The 21078-nt window shown below is 40.5% G+C and overlaps 1 protein-coding gene across 1 annotated transcript; it reads right to left on the reverse strand.

The window, feature by feature from the left end:
• Nucleotides 1-50: 50 nt before the first annotated feature.
• Nucleotides 51-21059, reverse strand: pik3r6 (phosphoinositide-3-kinase regulatory subunit 6). Its single transcript, XM_088302933.1, has 22 exons — nucleotides 20927-21059; nucleotides 12437-12522; nucleotides 10944-11021; nucleotides 10653-10757; nucleotides 10371-10462; nucleotides 10153-10221; nucleotides 9125-9257; nucleotides 8955-9024; nucleotides 8705-8885; nucleotides 8190-8331; nucleotides 6947-7033; nucleotides 5834-6077; nucleotides 5318-5572; nucleotides 5069-5168; nucleotides 4794-4913; nucleotides 4554-4661; nucleotides 3403-3505; nucleotides 3263-3324; nucleotides 3058-3148; nucleotides 2919-2980; nucleotides 2734-2843; nucleotides 51-1080 (listed from the first exon to the last, which is right to left on the reverse strand). Exons 3-22 carry the CDS (start codon nucleotides 10999-11001, stop codon nucleotides 924-926), a joined length of 2349 nt encoding a protein of 782 aa, XP_088159059.1. The 5' UTR covers nucleotides 11002-11021; nucleotides 12437-12522; nucleotides 20927-21059; the 3' UTR covers nucleotides 51-923.
• Between the last annotated feature and the right edge of the window lie 19 nt (nucleotides 21060-21078).

Consider the following 21078-nt stretch of genomic DNA (forward strand, 5'->3'; position numbering starts at 1 on the left):
ACGGCTGCAAACAAGCCAGTCAACTCCACGAGGAAATCATGAAGCGGGACTTGTTGAAAACTATTTATTTACATATTTACATTTTCGACTTACATTGCATAGGGTTGACTTTAACGCGCATATTTCTGCACAAAAGATTACACCCATGTGGATAGTGCAATGGGTTCAGTAGCGAAATGAACCACAGGTGGCTTTGTGTGAACAGATGCAATCACATTTCCCATGAATAGCAAGTGTCAGCTCTTCAACAGGCCCTCGACAATAAATGACTCCGTGATGATGTGTAATCACAACACACACACAAACACACACACAGCTGCTCTCAAATCAACCCCACAGTTTTGCCCTAAACACATTCAATACCAACAAGAGAGTGGCAACCTTGCGATGGTTGCAGGTGTCCAATTCCAGAGCTGGGCACTTGACCCTTTTTTGCCGGTCAGTCCCCCAGCCCTACGGCCGCTATGTCGGTACAGTTCCGACCCCGACCCTACGGCCTTATTTGTAAAAATGGTCGTTCGGCCGGAGGGCCAAACCGTTCCGCCCCCTGACCAGACTGCCCAGCTCTGTCCGATTCACACTTTCATAAATATGATTGTACAACAGAATCTGGGTTGTACAGTGGAACCTCTCAAGTCAAACATGGCTAAACGCTGAATAATTTGTAATTTGTAAATCTCCGTCGCACTTGTATGCAATATAGGTTATCTGAAGTCTATCCTAGCTGACTTAGGGTGACATTTTCCACATGGTACAAATGTAACAATGAGAAAACTGCTCAGTCATTATTTGTTATCCCTTGCTTGCGAGAGACAATGATGAGATGTTTAGTGGATTATTCCCTCAACCAGGGACTGCAGAAATATAGACTACTGTTTGAGCTTTTTTCATCCTCATGTCGTGCATGTGTTTTTATGCAGAGGTCAGTTGATGATGCCAGAAAACGTGTTGACAGGAAGAGGAAGTCTTTTGCTCATGTATTTGCTCAGTCCGGCGTCCTTGTTGTCGCCCAGGTTCAGTTTGGACATCATGTTTTTTTGGACGCAGTATCCAGGGTCAAGGCAGGGAACGATTTCAATGCTGCAGCAGAAAACATGAAAAAGAAACGTTTGGCATATTTCTATTTGTATATGCATTGGTGTACTGCTGGAATACAAAAAAGATTGAGTGGATACAAATTGCTGAAGGAATGTCAATTCTATTCTCAATATTTCTATTTCTGTGCTTAGGCCCACATTGAGCTACTGCAACCAGAATAGAGCCATTGGTTTGGGCCGAATATGTGATCAAGCTGATTATGGACCAAAATGATAGCTTCTTTTGAATCTATAATTAGAGAAGGACAATCCTGGTTCAAAAGCCACTGTGCTTAATCAGCCAAGGCAGTTCTTGTTTGTTTGCAATTTCCTGGCTGCATTTTGGTACCGATATCTTTGACAAGTGATGTACTAAACAAAATACAAATAATCAAAATTATGTTGCTCACATTCCCGGGGGTAGACAAGATACAAAGATGGCATTGAGAGCATAACACACCTTGCCGTGTCCTCGGATAGGTCTGGATAAGCCAAACTTCTTTTTGTCAATTTCAGCTCTGTCTTTAATCGTATCCAGCCACACAGTCACAAACTCCTTTTAATCCACAGAAGGTTATGTTTAACTCTGCTCCATGTGATCTGGCTGAGAGGAGCACTGGCACCCCCCCAGGGGAGTGTCAGTTCAACTTTTCTGCTCCACACCAACATAGAGCAAAATTTCATTACATATTTACAAAAGTAAAAATGTAGAGATACTACTTTGGTCAGCAAGAAATTTCAAATCAGTTAGTGACATCCTTGGTCAAGACATCAAGCAGGTGAAAATCTACTCGTTGACAACAACTTGAGCTGGTGCACACAGTTGGCTAATGTTTGTGTCAGCACCCATCAGCATTTTCATTTGAGTATATGGAGTATGGACTTGCTAAAAACGTCATGTGAATTTATTAAAGAGTGACCATTCAGTCAGTCCGCTGTTACAATATCACCATCAGTTGATCATTTTGCAGTTTAAAACTCAAGATGGGATTTTGAGCCATGTTAAAACTGCTCCCCCGCCTCTAATCACCGATCAGAAAGGAACATGCCATTTTATTAGACAGTGCTCATGCGTTGAACTTTAAATATGTTCTTCATAATTCTGCAAAGAGAAATACAGTCGGCCTCCCTTGTGCGGACACAACTCATACAAACATTCCTTTGTTCTCGTTATTAGTCAAGCTCCTTAACAGCCAGACATAAATGTGAGGGCTGTATGAATATACATTAATTAGTGGCTAAGCGAATGAATGGACGAAATAGAGATATGATTATTGACGGATATTAATATCAAAACGTGAAATGAACGTGAAGTGTAAAATCTCATTTCAACCAAACACATTCCTTCTTCCAGGTTTGGCATTGATCAACAGTTAAAACCAACAAATGACAAGCACCTTGCCAGAAGCCAATAACAGAACATTCCATCCTACACAAATCTACCCACCCACCCAAATCAGGTTGCAAGTTTTTGTAAAGAGGTCAAACTTTTCCGCCTTCAGCGAGGTAAAGAAGGAGATTCGGGGGGTTCTTATTGATTTAACAGGTCACAAATGCTTTGGCCCAAAAATGATGTATTCCACTTGTGTTGCTATTTGATTGACAACAGAGTATCATCGCTGATGATTTTGTCCATATTCAAATGCAACCGTCTTACCTCTGCACATCATTGTAGAGCCTTTGAGAATCTCTGTCTAATGTAACTCTGAGTGAGGACTGACTCTCCAGTGAACACATCTTAATGTTGTTGCTCCTGATTTTGAACTCCTGGAAATTGAAAACCGGTAGTTAATCATTTTTGAAGAAGAAAATTCCAGCTGAAAAACCGTGAAGAAAACATACGGCGTTGCAGTTTTTAGCTTTTGCTGGCCATTCCTTCAAGGTGAGTGTTAAACAGTTGAGATCTGTAAAGAATGAAATACATATTTAACGACAACAAGCCGGAGAATGTGTAATGATAAATACTGAGAGAGGAATAAACCTTCATTTGCACTTGATGGAATAGCATTGATGTGCGCGCCTGTTGTCCTAATGGGGAGGCCTCTGTCAGTTTCACGGCCACTTGGTGTCACCTACACACAGACATGGCAACTAATGAAGCACAGAGGTATTCCATTAAACCTACCAAATAATGCAAAAATCGTGAGTTTTTTTTTTTTTTAATTTAAAAGGAAAAATAAACATACTTTTTTGTAACTGATGCAGACTAGAGCTCCAAATACATCAGCCACACTCTTCTTCTGCTTCTCTGTTTGAGGGACAGTTATGTTGTCAATCACCATTACCGGATAGAAACATGCAGGGATCATTTAGTGTCTTAAATCACCTCTCATTGGCGCTGGAGAGTGTCTGAGGTCAGGAACGGACACATCTAAATGTGTGAGGAAGACATCCTCTACTGCTTCTTTGGTCATGCTTGTAAATGTAATCTAATTGAGAAAAACACACATATGACAACATGAGTTCATTTTGAACTAAACATAAGTGTAGGCATCATTATAAATATAGTCATTTGAGATATAAATTATAAAAGGGTCAACAGGAACATTTACTTTGAAACTAGAATCAAGACGTAAAATATGAGTAAGTACCTTATTCCTACAGGAATACATCTTTGTTTGTAACTGTATATATATATACCTCAAACATGCAAAAAAAAAACTAAATAAGCATTCCAGAGTATAAATATAAAAAAACAAACAAACAAAGGAATCAATTGCTTTGGAACTTAGAAGATGCAATGCAAAGGGCAATTTATGGTAAACTTAATCATGGCCAGATATTTTTAAAGCTGTGTTCCTCATGTTGCCAGCCATATTAGAGCATTTTGACTAATCTATCAAGACCCACAGATTATTGTTTTTTGTGGCAATATGAGCACCTAACTCACCAAAAGAAATTGTAGACCTTCCTCTTTCACCAGAAAAAAAAGTTGGTTTCAAGGTTTTTCCATTATGTATTATAGCTGTGGAACATGGGTTGGTTTCACCAAAAAACACAAGCTGGGTGAGACCCTCTTCCTTGTCGCGTGAAAATGTGATTACTTTATTCTTACGGTAACCATAGTTTTCACATATCAACCTACTAACTTTTTGATTGGTGGGCCACAATCGGTTCTAAAATTTGACAGAGGGGCCGGACCAGGAGCAGATGGATGGAGTGTTTTGGTAACCTCACGTCATTGGGGAAAAAAAATACATTTAATTTTAAATGAAAATGAAGAAAAGCATTAGAACAAAATATATGCCTTTGACACAACATAGAATTTCGAAGGGTTTATTAATTAAATTTTTTTCAAGTTAGGCGGGCCGGATTAAAACGTTTAACGGGCCGTATGTGGCCCCCGGGCCGTAGTTTGCCCACACCTGTTCTAAGGTAATGTGATGAAATGGGAATAAAATATCTTTTTTTGTTTGACTTAAGCCAATGCATGAAAAAAAAAGTCAACGTAGGCATAAAATGAATGTAGGTGAATACCTTTACGAAGTAGATGTTAAAGTAGACTGGTTGCTGGCCCATTCGCACATAGTAGGATATGACGTCAGAAACAAACGGCTCCTTTGGCCTCAATGAGTTTGTTTGTTGCTGCAAAATAACAAAAGTACTTACTTGTGGCAAGTCAAGCTATGATCATGTAAACATTTACTTTCATCATTTTTTATTTAAAACAGTTCTTTGACGGTGTGGATTTAAACTGAGCATTATCGTCAGCATTACCATTTTAGCTAGTTTGGGGATCATGCAGCCCAAACTGTTGATGTTGCAGTTGTACCACGGGTCCACGATGCTCAAATAGGACCCAAGAGTGCATGGACTCTGTTTTGACTGAAGGTTTTCCTATAAGAGAAGAATAATTAGTCAGACTACAAGTTCAATTGTTCAAACACACACTTCTGGTTACAGTGAAGAATGTTTAGTAATTGGTGTGTGTGTGTGTGTGTTTGTATGAAAAAACAGGCAGGCTTTGTGCTGACAAGGGGAAGTTGCCTCACCTTGTCAGAGTCGGTGGTGGTTGGCGCTGCGTAAACAGGGATGTAGTAAAACTGCAGCTTGACTTTCATGGTAAGAAAAATTCTTCGCGCTTCCCTTTTCCTGCAATGGACAGCAAGATGGATGAGAAAGGCAAACAACGCTCCTGCCAGTAAATGACACTGGATAGATGCCATGAAACAGATATGAGCATTAAACAGTTCACCAGCAAAACTGAACATTACCTGCCACCTTGTGATTGACTTCCTCACCTTAAGCAGTAGTAGGCTTTAGCCAGGCGACCCACTGCGCTGTCACCACCCATGACGACAATTTTGGCGGTAAAGAGCCTCTGCTGCCTGGAGAAGGGGATCAGCGCGGCATTGCTTCCTGCTCTTCCTCCGCCCCTGCTCCCAAGGCCTCCCGTGTGACCCTCCAATGTGTCCTGCATCAGCGCCACGCTGTCCTTCACGGACGGTTTCACCTTCATGCCTCCACGTCGGGACAACTTGACTGATTCTTGCTCGCTGTGAAAAAGGACAAATCCAATCAGCCTTGCTCTCCCCCAAGCATTATGGTTCCGTTAATTTGGCTTCAATCAACACACATGCTTGTGTCACGTTTAAGAGTGACAACATATCGCCACTGCTTTGTTGTCACGTTATGTAGTTACATTGATGTTTTTTGCGCTTCGCTGATTTATTTGATAATCCTTTTTCATTATATCGTCTTTTGTTGCTAACCTGTGAATTTCTCAACTGTGGGTTTCATCAATTGAATCCTTTTACCTCTTGCAGGGTTCCCATGACGCACTCACACTGCCTGAATCGAGCAGCGTCACCGGTGACGTCTCTCCTACTTGTGGTAGATCTCTTTCGATACCACTGTCGTTGGACATGACAGAGAAGCGGGTATTGTCGGGTGGCATCAGGTCACTGGGAGAGTCACCCAGCTCAGGGTCCTCATGCTCCGGGCAGAGGGAGATCTGCTCTGACGAAGAGCTGGATCGCAGCCACTTGGAAACCTCTCGCCCTGTGAAGTTTCATATAGTCAATAAAGAGTATGAAGAGGATGGAACGGGTTTCGCTTTTTTCAAAGTGAGACAGGCAGAACAGTAGTCAAATGGTTAGCACATCTACCTCACAGTTTTGAGGTTCTGGGTTTAAATGTCCAGCCTCAAATCATGTTAAAGATTAAATTGCCCAGCGCTTAGAACGTGAGTGTGAATGGTTGTTCATCTGTGAACCAAATAAACTTCAACGATGACTGAAGGTTCAGTGAAGTTGGATTTGTGTTCAAAAACTGATTTTAAACGGCAAAAGCCACCCTAGTGTAGGGAAAGGGTGCCATACGTTTTTCCATGTTTACTTACAACGATAGGTAAATGCATTTGGCGTGGACACATGTATATGTGACAACATGTGATACAAAGCCAGATAAAAGTCTTGAAATACTCGGTATATTAAATTTGATCAATTAGTTTTGGAGAAATCAAGACTAAACAAAGGAGTTTAAAAACTTTAAATACTGCACCATTTTAGCTGTACATCTTTAGCACATCATCTCAGAACAAAATACCGCGCCCAAGTGACCACTAGGATTTGCAAACCAACAATGTTGGACTGTGGTGCTTGTCGGCAGAACTAAATAAAATTAATTACAATTCATGAAATTGTCCTCTTTGCTAAGGCTTTATTATCATGTTTGTTGCATAGCTATGATGAAAAGATCTCAAGACGTGCAACATGTCAGTTTTTATGGGAAAAAAAAAAATTAATGAGGGCAACTATAGGAAATGTTGGAACATATTTTGACCCCTGTTGAACTGTTAGTTAATTCAGTTCAGCTGACTGGTCTGAACAACTTCCTGTAGACCACCCACAGTACGCCTGGCCACTTACAGATATCCAGTTCCTCTGTCCACAGGTGGAAGCTCATCTCAGGGTTAGGAAGAGGGCAGTCAAAAAGTGGTCCGACGGAAGCATCCTCTACACAGAGACACACATTCGGAGGAAGAGGAAAAGACCAAAAGTGTCACAATGACACTCAAAACAAAACACCCCCGTTTCCTCTGAGGCGAGACGACAACAATTTAATCAGATGGGTCCGCAACATGACAGCAGTTGATTTCTGGGAAAAAAAATAAAATAGTTTGATACATTAGGGCCAGGGTCAAATATTTGATGCCAGCTGGACTGCACTGTCAGAGATTTTGACGACACCAAAAACATGCCAATCAACAACTGTTTAACAATATGCTGAACAGCAGAAGCTTCAGTGGACATACTGTAGTCGCAGTTTGGCATTCGCAGATTTTTGGGGGGAACCTAACCTCGAGTAATAGCTAAAAATCTATTTGCTGTTATTGTGGTCAAAGCCATAAAATTATTTCTGTTACTTTGAGAGATTTCAGGGAATCTTGTTGTTGTTGTTACTTTTAATTCAATGTGTTTTTTCGTCAACGTTTGAAATGTCCTATTTTTTTTGTCCCTCTTTGAATGCAACACGAGTGCCATTAAAATTGAAGTAAAAGTAATTTGAATTCATGCTGGCACAAATAACATGCAGAGTTCCCCAGAGGTCTTTCGTGTCTCCCTTCAATTAAGCATTTCTACAAAGTGAATCCAGTGACTATTCCAAAATCCATTCCAATAATTATGCTCGGGCAGAGCAATCAACCAAGAAGCCAATACAAGTAAACCAGAAGGCAGAATATTTGTTGCTGAATGTTTTTTTGCTCCGTGACATGTCTTGAATGCACAGAGAGAGTTGCGGTGATTAACAAATCAGATGTCATGACTCCATTTACACATGCTGAGAGGAGTATGCAACGTACAAAGGAGACGAAAGTGAGGGTCACCAATCTGAAGAACTGTGAATGTTCTGAAATGTTAGTAATTATAAATGTAAAAACAGATTGAGAAAATTGTTTAAAAGTTGGTGTACTTTATTTCAATACTTGAACAACTTTTTTTGTGGAAAACTTAATGATACCCAGATTCTACATTCTCTAGCAGCCTCCACAAAAATTTAGTTTGACTCCCCTGCTTTAAACCACATGCCGCATGTGTTCCAACACAGAATTAGATTCATCTACAAAACCCAAGCAGACAAAATGGGCTGATGCTGTTCTGTATCGCTTACCAGAGTTCTCGCCTGTGACAATGTTGCCGTGCAGCTGCTGAAGATGGCCCTTCAATGCAACCCCCACCCTGCTGGAACCCTCTTGCACACACCGCTCCGCAGTCGCCATCACATCCTGAAAATGAGGCTCCACATCTATATCCTGTTGCAAAACAGAGAAACACACGGCGGTGAGCACACACAGGAAGATAAATATATCCAGGCTAGGTATTAATAGCAAAGAGGGGAAAGGTCTCAAGTGGGTGTGTATGTCTAACCCCTACGTGTGTTTGTACGCGCGTGTTCTGATCAAGTGTTATATTAGGCGCAGTGCCAATGGAGAGTAGACCCACATTGAGGATGTTTTATTTGACACGTACATACGTAATGCAGGATTGATAATGGGGATTTTTTTTCTTTTTCACCTGGAAGTTACTGTTTTTGCCAGAAATCTAAATTAACACTAGTCAGTAAGTACAAGAAGTGAGTCCAGAGAAGTAAGTCAGTAGGAGGGGATACAGAGTTGTTGCACTGACTTTTAAGGTCTTAGCCAGGTCAGGTCCATGGCACTGCTCTCCTAAAGCGGCCTGGATGGAGTGTTGGACCACACTGCGCATGTGATCTACTGGACTCGAAGCAGATGCTGCTTCAATGTCAGCCAACACCACTTGCGCCAGAGAGCCAGAAAAGACCTCTGGATCAGCCAGAACAAAAATCCTGCAATGAATCAGACATGTTGCATATCAACGCATTTAAGCATATAAAGGGTTACAATTCATATCATACCTCTCCTGAAAGGGATAATGCTCATTCTTTAGTCTCTGCTCTGCTACCACCATCCTCTGATACAGTAGACCTGCAGTATTAATGAGAATTCATTCACCGTATACAGCAGCAGAACATATTTATCATAGTAATCCTGAGAGGGATCTTAACTGAGAGAGTCTGATAAATACCTGGAACGGTGCGCTCGTTTTTTATTCTCCTGGTGTAGTTGAGGCCAACTGTGCAGTAGGGCTGAGGGTAGGTCAGCAGTCGCTTGCAGAAGTCATAAACACGCTTGTACAACTCATCTGGGATGTAGGCTGTCTGGGATGAAGATGAACACGTTCTTGTTAATTGGCGGGGAGAACTCAAAAAGTTCACCTGCTGTAGAGTGTTGTTGTGTCCAAATATCAAATACAAGTTAGCGAATATGGTTCGGCCTGACTCCAAAAGGGCGATGCAATGTGCTGTTAGTTGATTAGAACACATTATTATCTCCTCTGCATTTAATTTAGGTCAGGTATTAATATAGTAAACATAAATTTGTAGGTAGTCTAATTCGGTGGTCCCCAACCACCAGTCCGCAGACAGATACTGAGCCGTGGCCCATTTGGTACAGAGCCACACAGAGACAGACAAAAAAAAAAAAAACAATCCCCTCCCATCCCGTCGGTTACCATCCGAAGGGCAATATAAGTAGGGCGGGGTGATTATATGAATGAGAAATCAGGCGCAGCGGAAATAGGCGCGACTGCAGTTAATCAGAGTCCAGCTTTTCCTTCCAACTTTGGTTTGCAAGGTGAAGTAAACAAAATCCGCCAATTAATAAAAGAAGTAATCAGAAAGTAGCAGTAACAATGGCCGAACATGCAGCTGGTTGGCAGCCAAGACTAGCTAATATTGCTATGATGAAGTTATTTTGACAAAAGAAGTTCCTTCCCACCTCTCTTGTGGCGGTGTCTCCTTAGCGAAATTGCCATCAGAGTTTGCGCAGCCCACCAACATAAATATTAGCATTTTAGCCGCTGATAACTAGCCAGCAGCCACCGGACGAAAGCAATGATGTTAACGGCGTATGTACGACCGTAGCTTCAGAATGATTATGAAGACATTTTAAGACATATTAATTATGAGGGGTTCATTTTTAGTAGTTCATTGTGTTATTTTATATTATTCTACATCCTTGAAATGAATGAAAAAAATGCAAATGAAGTTGTACCTGAACGATGGCATACATGAGCGTGTGCAGCAAAGGGATGATGTAGTCAAGACTGTCCCACCTCTCCGCCTTAGGAGAAACACATTTATCTTCAGAATTACAATCAGAATCATATTAACTGACCAGGTTTGTTAGAAACACACATCTTCATTCAAATCCAACAGGAGTTTTAAATTCCGGAAAGTTGAGTGAGAGAGGAAAGTGTCGTGATCAATCACCTTCTCCAGCTCTTTTATCAGAACCCACAGCAGAGACAAGCTGTTGGCGGGATTGTTCTGAACCTTCTTGTGCAACGTCCATCTTAGCATTCCTACGCAGACACATACGGTTAAACACACCAACTTGTTAAATGTGTCATCGTCTTGTACGGCTGTGTCAAATTTAAATCGACTGGCTGACTAACAGCTGCACACACGGCTGAAACTAAAGTGAAAGAAACAACATCAGCTGAATAAAAGATTGATTTATTGACATGTGGCAACTGCAAAAATGAATAGTACCTTTGTTGAGACAGTCTGGGGACTGTCGGTTGTCTGTTTCTCTAGGCAGCACTGCCTGGACGCTGCGGTACAGTTCTCGCACTGGAACCGTCGGGAAGGAGCCGGCTGGCGATAAAGCGAACAGATGAGATGATTTGCAACTAATGACAATAAACTTTGCTCAAACCATCTAATGAGGCACTCAGCATTCTTTCTGTTTGACTAAATGTGAGCCACAATGGCCATACAACCAACTTCAGAGAACTCCAACTTCCAAATAAGAGCACATGTTTCCAATTGTCTATCACTTACCCTTTGACTCCATTTTGATCAACCTGCCTGTGTTATCCCAAAGGGCCTGGCAGGTCATGGCTCACATTCATCATGTGTCTGGAAAGAACCATCACAAAGGCGACATTGACAGGAAGTTCCACAAATATTGTGACCAATTCAACGTCAAACAGAAAGTGAAGATATAAACACTTAAAGCAGCTGGCAGTGACTCTGTGAAGGTGTTAAATCGCTGTTAAGTCATTTCTGGTTAATGACGAATGAGTGACAGCGCTTCATAAAACGTACATTATGTTTCCGGTATTGTCTGCTTTGTTAATTTTTTTCCATACGGATTTTATAATCAGAAAGAGTTCATGTCATGTAAACTGTCATTTCAAATTTATTTAAAACACATACCAAATAAATGCCTTTTGTTGACAAAATAAAAGTAGGGCTGCATCAATATTTATTGTAATAAAAAAATAAATAAATAAAATGAGAAAAAAGGAGGAAATGTCCTCTTACAATCGTCAGAAATTTTAAGTCAAGTGCCCAAGGAAGGCTTTAAACATTCGACTGCAATCAAAGTTTGGATGCAGAACTAATAATATGCTTAAGTACGCTTCAAAAGTTCAGTATGAACAGAAACTTAACAAAATAGTCTATGGATTTGTCATTTGGCTATTAAAAAATGTGTCGTTAAAAATACTGGCGGAGCTGTGATAGCTTTTTTTTTGCTGTTTATTGACGATGCTCGGCTAAAATTCAAAAGAGCGATTCTGCTTCAAACACGTACCCATTTTCTGACAAGTGTTAGGAGCTTCTTTTTCTTTTTGAGCGCAAAAAAAAAAAAATTAACCTTAGATTAGAAGAACTTGAAGGACAAGCACAGAACTCCCACTAAATTAAAACATGTCTGGTAATTCTGTAGTGGTGTCTTGTATATTTACTGTAATCTTGTTTGTCAAAATATAGCAAGAGAAACAACAACAGCTGCCAAACAGTCGGTGCAAAAAAGGTGGTGCATCTACAGCATGTTAGGCACACCACGTTCCTTTTGCTGGATCTCCAAACAAGAATTCAGTCATAAGCGCATTATTCTGATTCCATTTCATTTATTGCCTTTTTTCATGCTGATCAAAACAAAATGCTCTCCTTCATAAGTGTTGGAGTAGCCTGAGAGGCCCGTAAATCCCTTCTGTCCAACAACAAAGAGCATCTGCTGGTGTACGCCATTTTCAAATTTAAGATTTCAATTTCAAATCTCAGAAAAGATCCATGTTTCCGGGATTTGAATCCAGCTTCAGCTGTCAGTGAATCACACCTCTTTGGTGTTTCCATGATCATTCCCAGTTTCCGTGCGGTGGGTGTGTCTGAATTCTGGACCGGAGAATACACGTAGATGAAAAGTGCAATTAAGGAAGGACTTACTTCCGAACAGGAGGCTTAGCAAAATATGGCCTTTGGTAACTAAGAAACTAACGATCTAGGGCATACGCTATCAAAGGTAAAGGTGAAAATTTCAGACTTACCAAGCAGATGTCACACGGCCCGCTAGGTCCACACACTCGCTCAGGGTGAGAAAACTGTTCCAGTCAACTTGTGCATGATGACAGAGCTGGGGGAAAAGTGGAGGGGGTGGTAGAGAGAGAGAGAGAGAGAGAGAGAGAGAGAGAGAAGGTTGTGAAAAGTCACACACAGTTAACATGTGCAGGTGTTTGCATTCGTAGTGTTTTGCGTGTGTGGGTGTGTGTGTGTGTGTGTGTGGCTTGGCTTCTACTATGCATAAAATTGTTAGTATTTTTTGTTTGTTTGCGTTGTTTCATAAGATTTAGTTTCATTTCATTTTTTTTTTTTTCTTGTGCCCCTTTTTCATGTCTGCTCGACTCGTATGTCCAGTTCCTTTCGTTGGCCAATCAGCTCCCTCCGCCGAGTCGTGTCCAGGTGTGCCTTTTTGTCTCGTTATTATTTAGTTTGTTCGCGTGTCGGTTGTCGGTTCTTTGTTGTCACGTCATGTCACATCACATTGCCTGTTTCCTGTGGTGGTGAGTCTGTTCCACGTGGGTCTTTGTATGTTGATTTAGTTTGGCCTTTTGGCTGTTTTATAATCAATCTTTTTTGAGTATATCCTTCACTCCCACGTTGCCTTCCCTCCACAATTGCCCCACAAAACCCCACAAACTGTCTCTGCCTCGTCAGGTTTCAGGAAAGGTCTTTCCAGTCATGGAGCACGACTCATAACTTACTTTCCAAGGCCCATACACACAAGTCTTGTCAGTTCACAGGCGTGGTGTGAGCATTGCAAGGGTTTAGTGTGCTGGATTTAGCCTTGATCCCAGTAAGAAAAGCAGCAGTGAATTACCAATGCTGTCTCAGCAGCTCAACACTGACCACAAGCTTCCGCTCGCCTCTAAAGTCTCTATTCCCTCCGTGGGACTTTTTGTTTCGCTCACCCTAGCAAACTTTCAGTTCACTACTTCACGCGATGCACCTGATGTCGGCATTGCAACTTCTGTCCCAGTCTGTCTGTGTTTTTTGGCCCGGTTGGAAAGAAAAAGAATACTACAGCAACAAAGTCTAAATGCTAGAAGGATATATCTGGAATTATTATTATGAATTTAACAAAAAAAAGTTGTAAATTACATAATAAACTGTCAATTCAACAAGAAATTCACCAAAAGTCGGTTTTACAAAAGAATTAAAGCAGTATTATGAAAAAAATTCAGAAGACGTAAGTCACAACCTTACCATATAAATTAAAATAACCATACTAAAATAAAATAATTTTACTTTCTTATAGTCAGAGAGAAAAAAGAACAAGGATGGAAAATATACAAACAAAGATGTAATCTACAGATGATACGTTTATACTTATGATAATAAATACGCAAATTCATGGTGACAAAGCTTAAAATAAAGATTAAAAGAATAAAGTCGTTGTTGTACCAGCGTGGAGTAAAACATCTGAGAATAAAGTTGTAATTTAGCAAAAACAAAGTCAAAACATTTTGAAAATTGTGAGTAGTAAGGCAAGAGAAATTGCAATTCATTTTTTTTTCTCCAATTCTTGCAAAATATAAGTCTGTATAATATGTCCTCCCATGTACATTGGCTTCACACACATACACAACAAAACAGGCATGCCAAGGATGCAATTGAGTGCACGGCTGCAAGTCTAACCACTAACACCACGTGCACACTTGACGTGCACAGTGCAGAAGCTGACACGTATACAACACTTCCTCTGTCTCAATGAGTGGGCAGATGATGGTAATGATGAAGAGGAGGACAAGGAGGAGGAGCTGGAAAAAAACATCTATAAATAGATTCCTTGCGAATAAAACAAAAACAAAAAAAAAACACAGTGAAGACTTGATTTTAAGCTGAATCAGACATTTTTTGTCCACTTGTGTTTTTGTGTGCGCAGGATTTTCCAAACACTGTGTCATCACTTATACTATACTTAGACTGTATGTCACCTAAAGTTTTAGTTTGTCACAAGCAATACAGTGTTAGTCACAACGATCCAAATGTTCATTTTGTTTGGCCACACAAGCCGGTAAACACAGCCAAATCAGCGAATGCTGTGCTAATGTCTAAAGCAAGTGAGCCACTAGTGCTACATATGACATTTTTGTATTTACGTAGTACAGCGAACAAAGCGAGTCGAGTAAATTATGTCTTTGACACCAACTTGTGTCACAGCAAGCGAGCTCTGCCGAGAATAGTGCGCCACTAACTGAAGCCCTCACTTCAAAACGGTACTTGCCGCCAAAGCAATATTTTGATTTGAGAACAGGGGTCGCAAACGTGGTACCCGCAGGCTACACGTAGCCCCCAATAAGCATGCGAGGTGTCTAATTTCTAGGCTTGCTGTCCTTTTATTTCAACCACTATTGGTAGAAATTTGGAAATGCCAAAACATAGCTGTGAGCACATGAGTGGCATGGAGGGGATTTATCCCCAAATAGAGCCGAGCCCTTCAGATTAATCAGTACCAAAGACGCCTCCAGCCAAGATGGCCAATTTTTCACTAACAAGCTCAATTTATATATTTTATGATCTGGAAACTGAAATTAGTTATAATTTTCTTTTTTTCAGTCTGCAAGCAGTGGTGGATGTGAACGTACCCTATTGGCTGCTCGGAAGACTGCTGTAAATTTTAACATCGCTGAAGAACATATGGTAACACATTATTTGAAGTTTGTTCATAATCATGACATGACACGTGTCATGAACCTTAAGTGTCATTTAGTGAATTAATGTCACTTTTGATACATTAGTCAATGTCTCCTTTGCATAAAAAGTGACAGAATTTCCCAAATGACACTCAATGACATCTGTCATAAGGATTCATTCATGTTCATGTCATGATTATGACAGTCTCATGAACAAACTTCAAATAAAGTACTGTTATTACCCGTGAGAGGTGGGAGGTGTAAGCATCGATGCCTGGCTGCTTCCTCACACTTAACAATAAATTAGCGTAGCTAAATGTCTGAAATAAAACCAGTCGGGGTTCGTGTGCGCATTCTTGCTCTTGTCCGCTTCAGCCTGTGTAAGCGGAGAATGGATTGGCACGGTATTTTTGATCTTGAGGAGGTGATCACATGAGCTCATGTTTGATGTGAATAAATCCAAACTATTATGCAGAACGCTTTTATATTTTCACAAGTTGAAGTCGACAAGATGTGCATTTTGCATTTTTTTGGTGGCAATCGGTTTTAGGCAACAGAACTGACAAAGCCAGCAATATTACCACGCTTGCCTCCCTGCTGTGACGTCAACGCTGAAAACGGAAAAAAAAATAACAAGCCGAGAGCCAAAATTGGGTGTGGCAATTTGTCGTAAATTTCATCATAAAAAAAAAAAAACTTAAGTCACTACAGTGTGGTTTTGCGCCCAACTCTTTTTTTCTTCTGTGAACGGACTATTTACAGTTGAAGTGATTCAGTTCCTGCTCTGTACATAATACCACTTGCCCACTGCCGCCGACAGTCGCCATACGTGTGGCGACGGTCAAACAAGACCGGGAACAATGAGGCCGACCACAAAACAGGAGCGCTCGTTTCCGTTCAGGCGCGCTTAAGACGCCTTGGAAAACAGGAAGGAGCTGACAGCAATGTGTGGAAGTGCGCTCGCAGAGCAAAACAGCACCTTTGCTTGAGTGGAAATCCCCAAGTGAGGACTGCCTTGGAAAGGTTCCTCTTACTGTACAAGAATACTTGTCGTCAGTGTCAATGTGTGAGAACTGGGTCAAATTTACATTAAGGGGACAATTTAAGCAAGTGCTGTTATTTTCTTCAAAAACAACAGCGCATATTTTGATCTATTTTCTTTACTCTATATCGTCTGATGTGAGAAAATAGAGAGTTTTGCAAAGACAAATTTGGAATACTTTGATAACTGAAAACATATCAAAATTGTTTTTGATTTTGTGGAAAAAAAATTTTTGTTGGAGTATTTTATGTTTTTGGGCGGTGTAATTTTCTAGAGTAAAATATTTACACTTTGTTTTGACAAATTACAGCAATATTTTACATTAAAAAAATGACATCTTTTTTGCAGCAAAATATTGTTAATAGATAATGATGATGGTGATTTTACCTTAAAGGGTAAGTCAACCCCCTCAAAAAATTCTAAATATGGCATTCTGACAAATATTGTGTTTGTGCAAGAAGAGTTAAGCAAATTCACCCGTTTTTGTTCATCTCAGGGGCAGCCGCAATGCTACTTGCTGTCACATTACAGGTGCTCAGGGCTCCGATAACGACCAATCATTGCTCAGCTTTAGAAAATAGCCATGATCGGTCGTTATCTGAGCCCTGAGCCACTGTGATGTCATTTTCAGACGACAAAAAGCCACAAAATGGCCACCGTTTGAGATGGCTAAAAGCAGGTGGATTTTGCTGCTTGACTCATATTGCACAAACACAATAATAATCAGTATGGAATGCAAAGATTTATAGGGCTGTTGACTTCTCCATTAATATCTCAAGTTTATGTGGCAAAACCATAGGTCTGCAACACATATTTCTTTCCTATGGCAACCCCAATGTATTTTGAGGATCATGCATACCCACCCGCCATGTTTGTTTGAGGGCGTTAACGGAAACTTTCTCTAAATTTCGATGTGCGTCACTGGAGGGATGACGTGCAGTCACAGTGACGCTTATGCTTCTGGAAATAGAGCATAATACACTTTTGGGATGATTATCTACTAAGTTGTTACGCAACACAAATCAGAAAATTGGTAGTGTTGCCATGGATACATTAGGGATAAAGTACAGATGGGGCCTGAGGTGCAAACTTGTGGATAAGAAACTAAGTACAATTTATTCCTATAAAGCTTGTTGGTCACAGATTGTGGCGACACATAAACACACACACACGTCACACACGCACACACAAAATACATAAAAACAGTGTGTTTGATGATGATTTTATGTGTCAAATGTTGCCCACTTGGCATCCATTGCAGCCTGGTCATCCTGGAAGGGGGATTCCCCCATCTGTGGTCCCTTCTCAAGGTTTCCCACTTTTCCCCTAATGGGGTTTTGAGTTTTTCCTTGCCCTCCTGGTGGTTAAAATCAGGGGTTGTCGATTGTGGAATTTAAAGCCCTTTGAGACTGTCGGTGATTAAGGACTATACAAATAAAATTGACTTGACTGACTTGACGATGTAAATAAAAAGATGCTGACAGAGTTATGGTTAACATTTAATAGAAGCAGTACGGTTAAACGTAATACTGTCGCCACGAACAAAAAATGCGTTAATAGATTAAAAATGGTGATGGAAAGACACTGTCTTAGTTACGAGCTTTGTACGATGGGGCAGATATTGTTCGACAGGCAGACGAGAGTTGGAACAGTACAGTGTGGTCTCATCTAGAACATTGAGAGCACTTTACAGTTTACCGATGGTTTTTTTTTCCTCCCATTTTATTCAGGCGCGTTGTCAAGTGACTAAGTCGTCATCTGACTGACTGTTCAAAGAATCATGAAAGCAGTCGGGGCCTGCAACAACAAAAATGAATCAATTCTAGTAATTGTTTTTTTTGCCTGGAGCATTTTGGTGTCGCAAGTGTCCCTCATGATAGTTTACAATCTTGGCTAACATTCAAAGTAGCACCCCCACGTTCTCATTTTTTTTCCTGCTGTGTCCACAAGTGCAATGGTGACTTCACAACCACAAAACGGTTGGGTGACCCTCAGACACAAAATAGCACCATTGTTTCAGTGCTTAGAAGACCTCCAAATTATTCCTACAGGGTCTCGTCTAACAACCTCAACAAAGTCCTTGTACTTTATTTAGAAAAGACACAATCGGGATTTTACACAAACAGAGCTGCACTTTGACACTATTTGACTTGGTATTGTCATGTAACCAAATAATAGGAATGCCTGGTGTGACGTTGTGCTCAACCATATGGACTAGTGATAGAGCGATTATCGGCCGGGCCGATATTTGGCATTTAGCAGATTATTGGCACCTGCCATTTTTTTTTACTTTCAAGGCTGATAAATTAAAATATGGTTTATTTTGGCTCGCTGCAGCACACTTCTTTCTCGCTTTCCTGTGCTTGTGGCCTTTCGTGCAGAAGCAGATTGGCCCGCCCACAGGACCATCTGTTTGGTTCCTTGTGCAGTGGGCAACAGCCAATCACCACTAAGCTGCCAGTTTGTTTTTGCACCTCGAGTCACACGCACTACGGAAGAGGTCCCGTGAGCAGAGGAAAGTACGGCAACAGACTTTGCAGAAATGTTTAATAAATGTCAGTCGACTGATCACAACTATGTGCCCTAGTAAACTTTAAAGAGATGTTTCTTTTCATTGAACGATACGACATGCAGCTGAGCTCGGGAGCTTCAGGCACTTTTTGTTCGGAGTTTTAAAACAAAGTTGTCCATTTTGTAAGATGTAAAAAAGGTTTAACATGTTGGAAATCACTAAAGTTGTTTAATAAACGTGCAAAGGCATTTAAAATAAGTCAAGTTTTGGAGTTTTTATCTTTCAAGATTTTGACACCATTTAACTTAATTGAATATCGGCTTCAAATATCGGCGGTTATCGGCCTCCATGAAAACTAATAATCGCTATCGGCCCGGAAAAAAGGATATCGGTCTCTCACTAATATGGGCACACGTCTGTATCACAATATAGTTTCCTTTTAAGCATGTCATCCCTGCGCCCCGCTCTCCAAGCGTGACCACTTAACCTATTCTTGAGCGGAAATCAGTATTTCACATCTTGACATTTTGCCCATGCTATTTACGGGTACCATTGACGCCACACTTCTTATGGTGCCCCTGTTCCTGCAATGAGGGGGTCTTAATCAAAAGTCAGTAATCAAAATCAATTGTCCGATTTTGATCAAGATTTGAGAGATAACCTCTAACGGTTGGTATCTTTATTTAGCCAACAAGTGACGGATTGTTGGCAAATAAACAACACCTGGCATGTCCCTCAGAGCCATCAGGAAGATGGACAATAAAAACAAGGAAGCGAGAGGAAATACTGCTGTGGTTTTAGATTTTAAGAGACACAACACAACACAGAGGGGTTCAAGCACATCTGGCTCTCTTATCAAAATGCCTTTATTATCTCAGAAGGGAAACATACAAACAAGCATCTCTGGGGGCTTCCTGTATAATGTCGAGTTTCGAATGCATGATTTTCCCAATTTTGTTCTCCTCAGAACCAAAATTGGACATAATGTTCCTGCCTGGAATCCATTTTTTTATAAACTGCTTATCCTGTTGAAGGTTGTGAAGAGCTGAAGTCTATCGCTATACAAATAAAGATGTATTGTATTAATGTATTTATATATATTACATATATCATGATAAAAAAAATTATATGCTACAAGAAACAAATGAATAAAAAGACCTGGCCTGCCTTACTGGTTTACCCATTTCAGCCTTAACTTAAGCCAGCGAAGCCAAAATGTTTTAATAAAAATGCAAGGAAGTTAGAGCCACTTTAAAATTCTTCAAATCCATGTTTTTAAACAAGCTCAAATCAGTCAAGCAAGTAATAGTTTGGCTAGTTAGACTGTTACAAATGTTACATAACATCGGTCTGTTAAATGTGATCAGACAAATTGTTTCAAATTTTTTTCAGATTTTGGGTTGGCCAATGGATCTGTATCCCGTGAGACTAAATCTAGCCCAGCACTGAATAGCAGCTGAATCCCATCTCCACATTCAGAAACAAAACTGCAGATGATTAATGTGACATGTTCATAAATCAGACCTTGACACAGCAGAATATGAAAGAAACAATGAGTCCCTATATAATTTAATTTACCAGTATTTTGAAGCGAAAAGTAATTTTTAATTTAGACGTAGTTTATTTGTATCTTTGCATATCTAAAAAAAGCTGTACAGTATGTGAAACTCATTTTTTGACACCATCCTTTCTCACTCAGCCCATCTTGATCCTTTTTTTTTTTTTAATTAGCTTTATGGGCCGTCTCAAATTTCATTTTTGGGGTATATACCCTGGGCCACTAAAAAATGGATGGTGGGCCGCAAATAGCCCCCAGGCCATACTTCGCACACCCCTGTCTTAAGCCACCAAAAAAGTAAATCTTTCCTGTACATTAAGGGCATTGATATACCAAAATAGCTCTAATATTGCTTTTTGATAGTTAGTTAAGGTACGCTGCTCTAAAATAGTAAGCAGAACGGAACAGTTGAATCGACCTGCAATGGTCATTAATAATATTTTATTAAATAACTCACAGTCACAAATAGAAATCTGTGAGGCCATACAAATGATGAAGGACATTTTTTTAAATCATACCAGTTTAAAAACTGAGATGAGGTTAAAAGTAGCAGCACTATAAAAAAAAAAAAACACGACGTGTTGCACACATGACACGCTCAAGTAGAAAGCGCCCGGAGTGATTTAACACCTGCTAATGTAGCTCATTCAAACTTTTCCGGAGCAAAACCACAAAACACACAACTAATATCTCCAAATATGCGAAAAGTACCTTATTCTATCAACAACTTACCCCGACTGGATAGAAGACGACGACGGCTGTCAACGTGACTTGGCGGCTGCATTTTCTTCAGGAGTTGTGGAGAGGTTTGACCACGCCCATCGAGACAGCCGACCAATGGAGAGGCCGGTAGAGATGACAGCCGGAGCACCCGGCAACCAATG

This window comes from Idiotropiscis lumnitzeri, chromosome 8, assembly GCF_059441095.1.
Source record: "Idiotropiscis lumnitzeri isolate Australia: NSW breed Sydney's pygmy pipehorse chromosome 8, RoL_Ilum_1.0, whole genome shotgun sequence".
Classification (NCBI taxonomy): Eukaryota; Metazoa; Chordata; class Actinopteri; order Syngnathiformes; family Syngnathidae; genus Idiotropiscis; species Idiotropiscis lumnitzeri.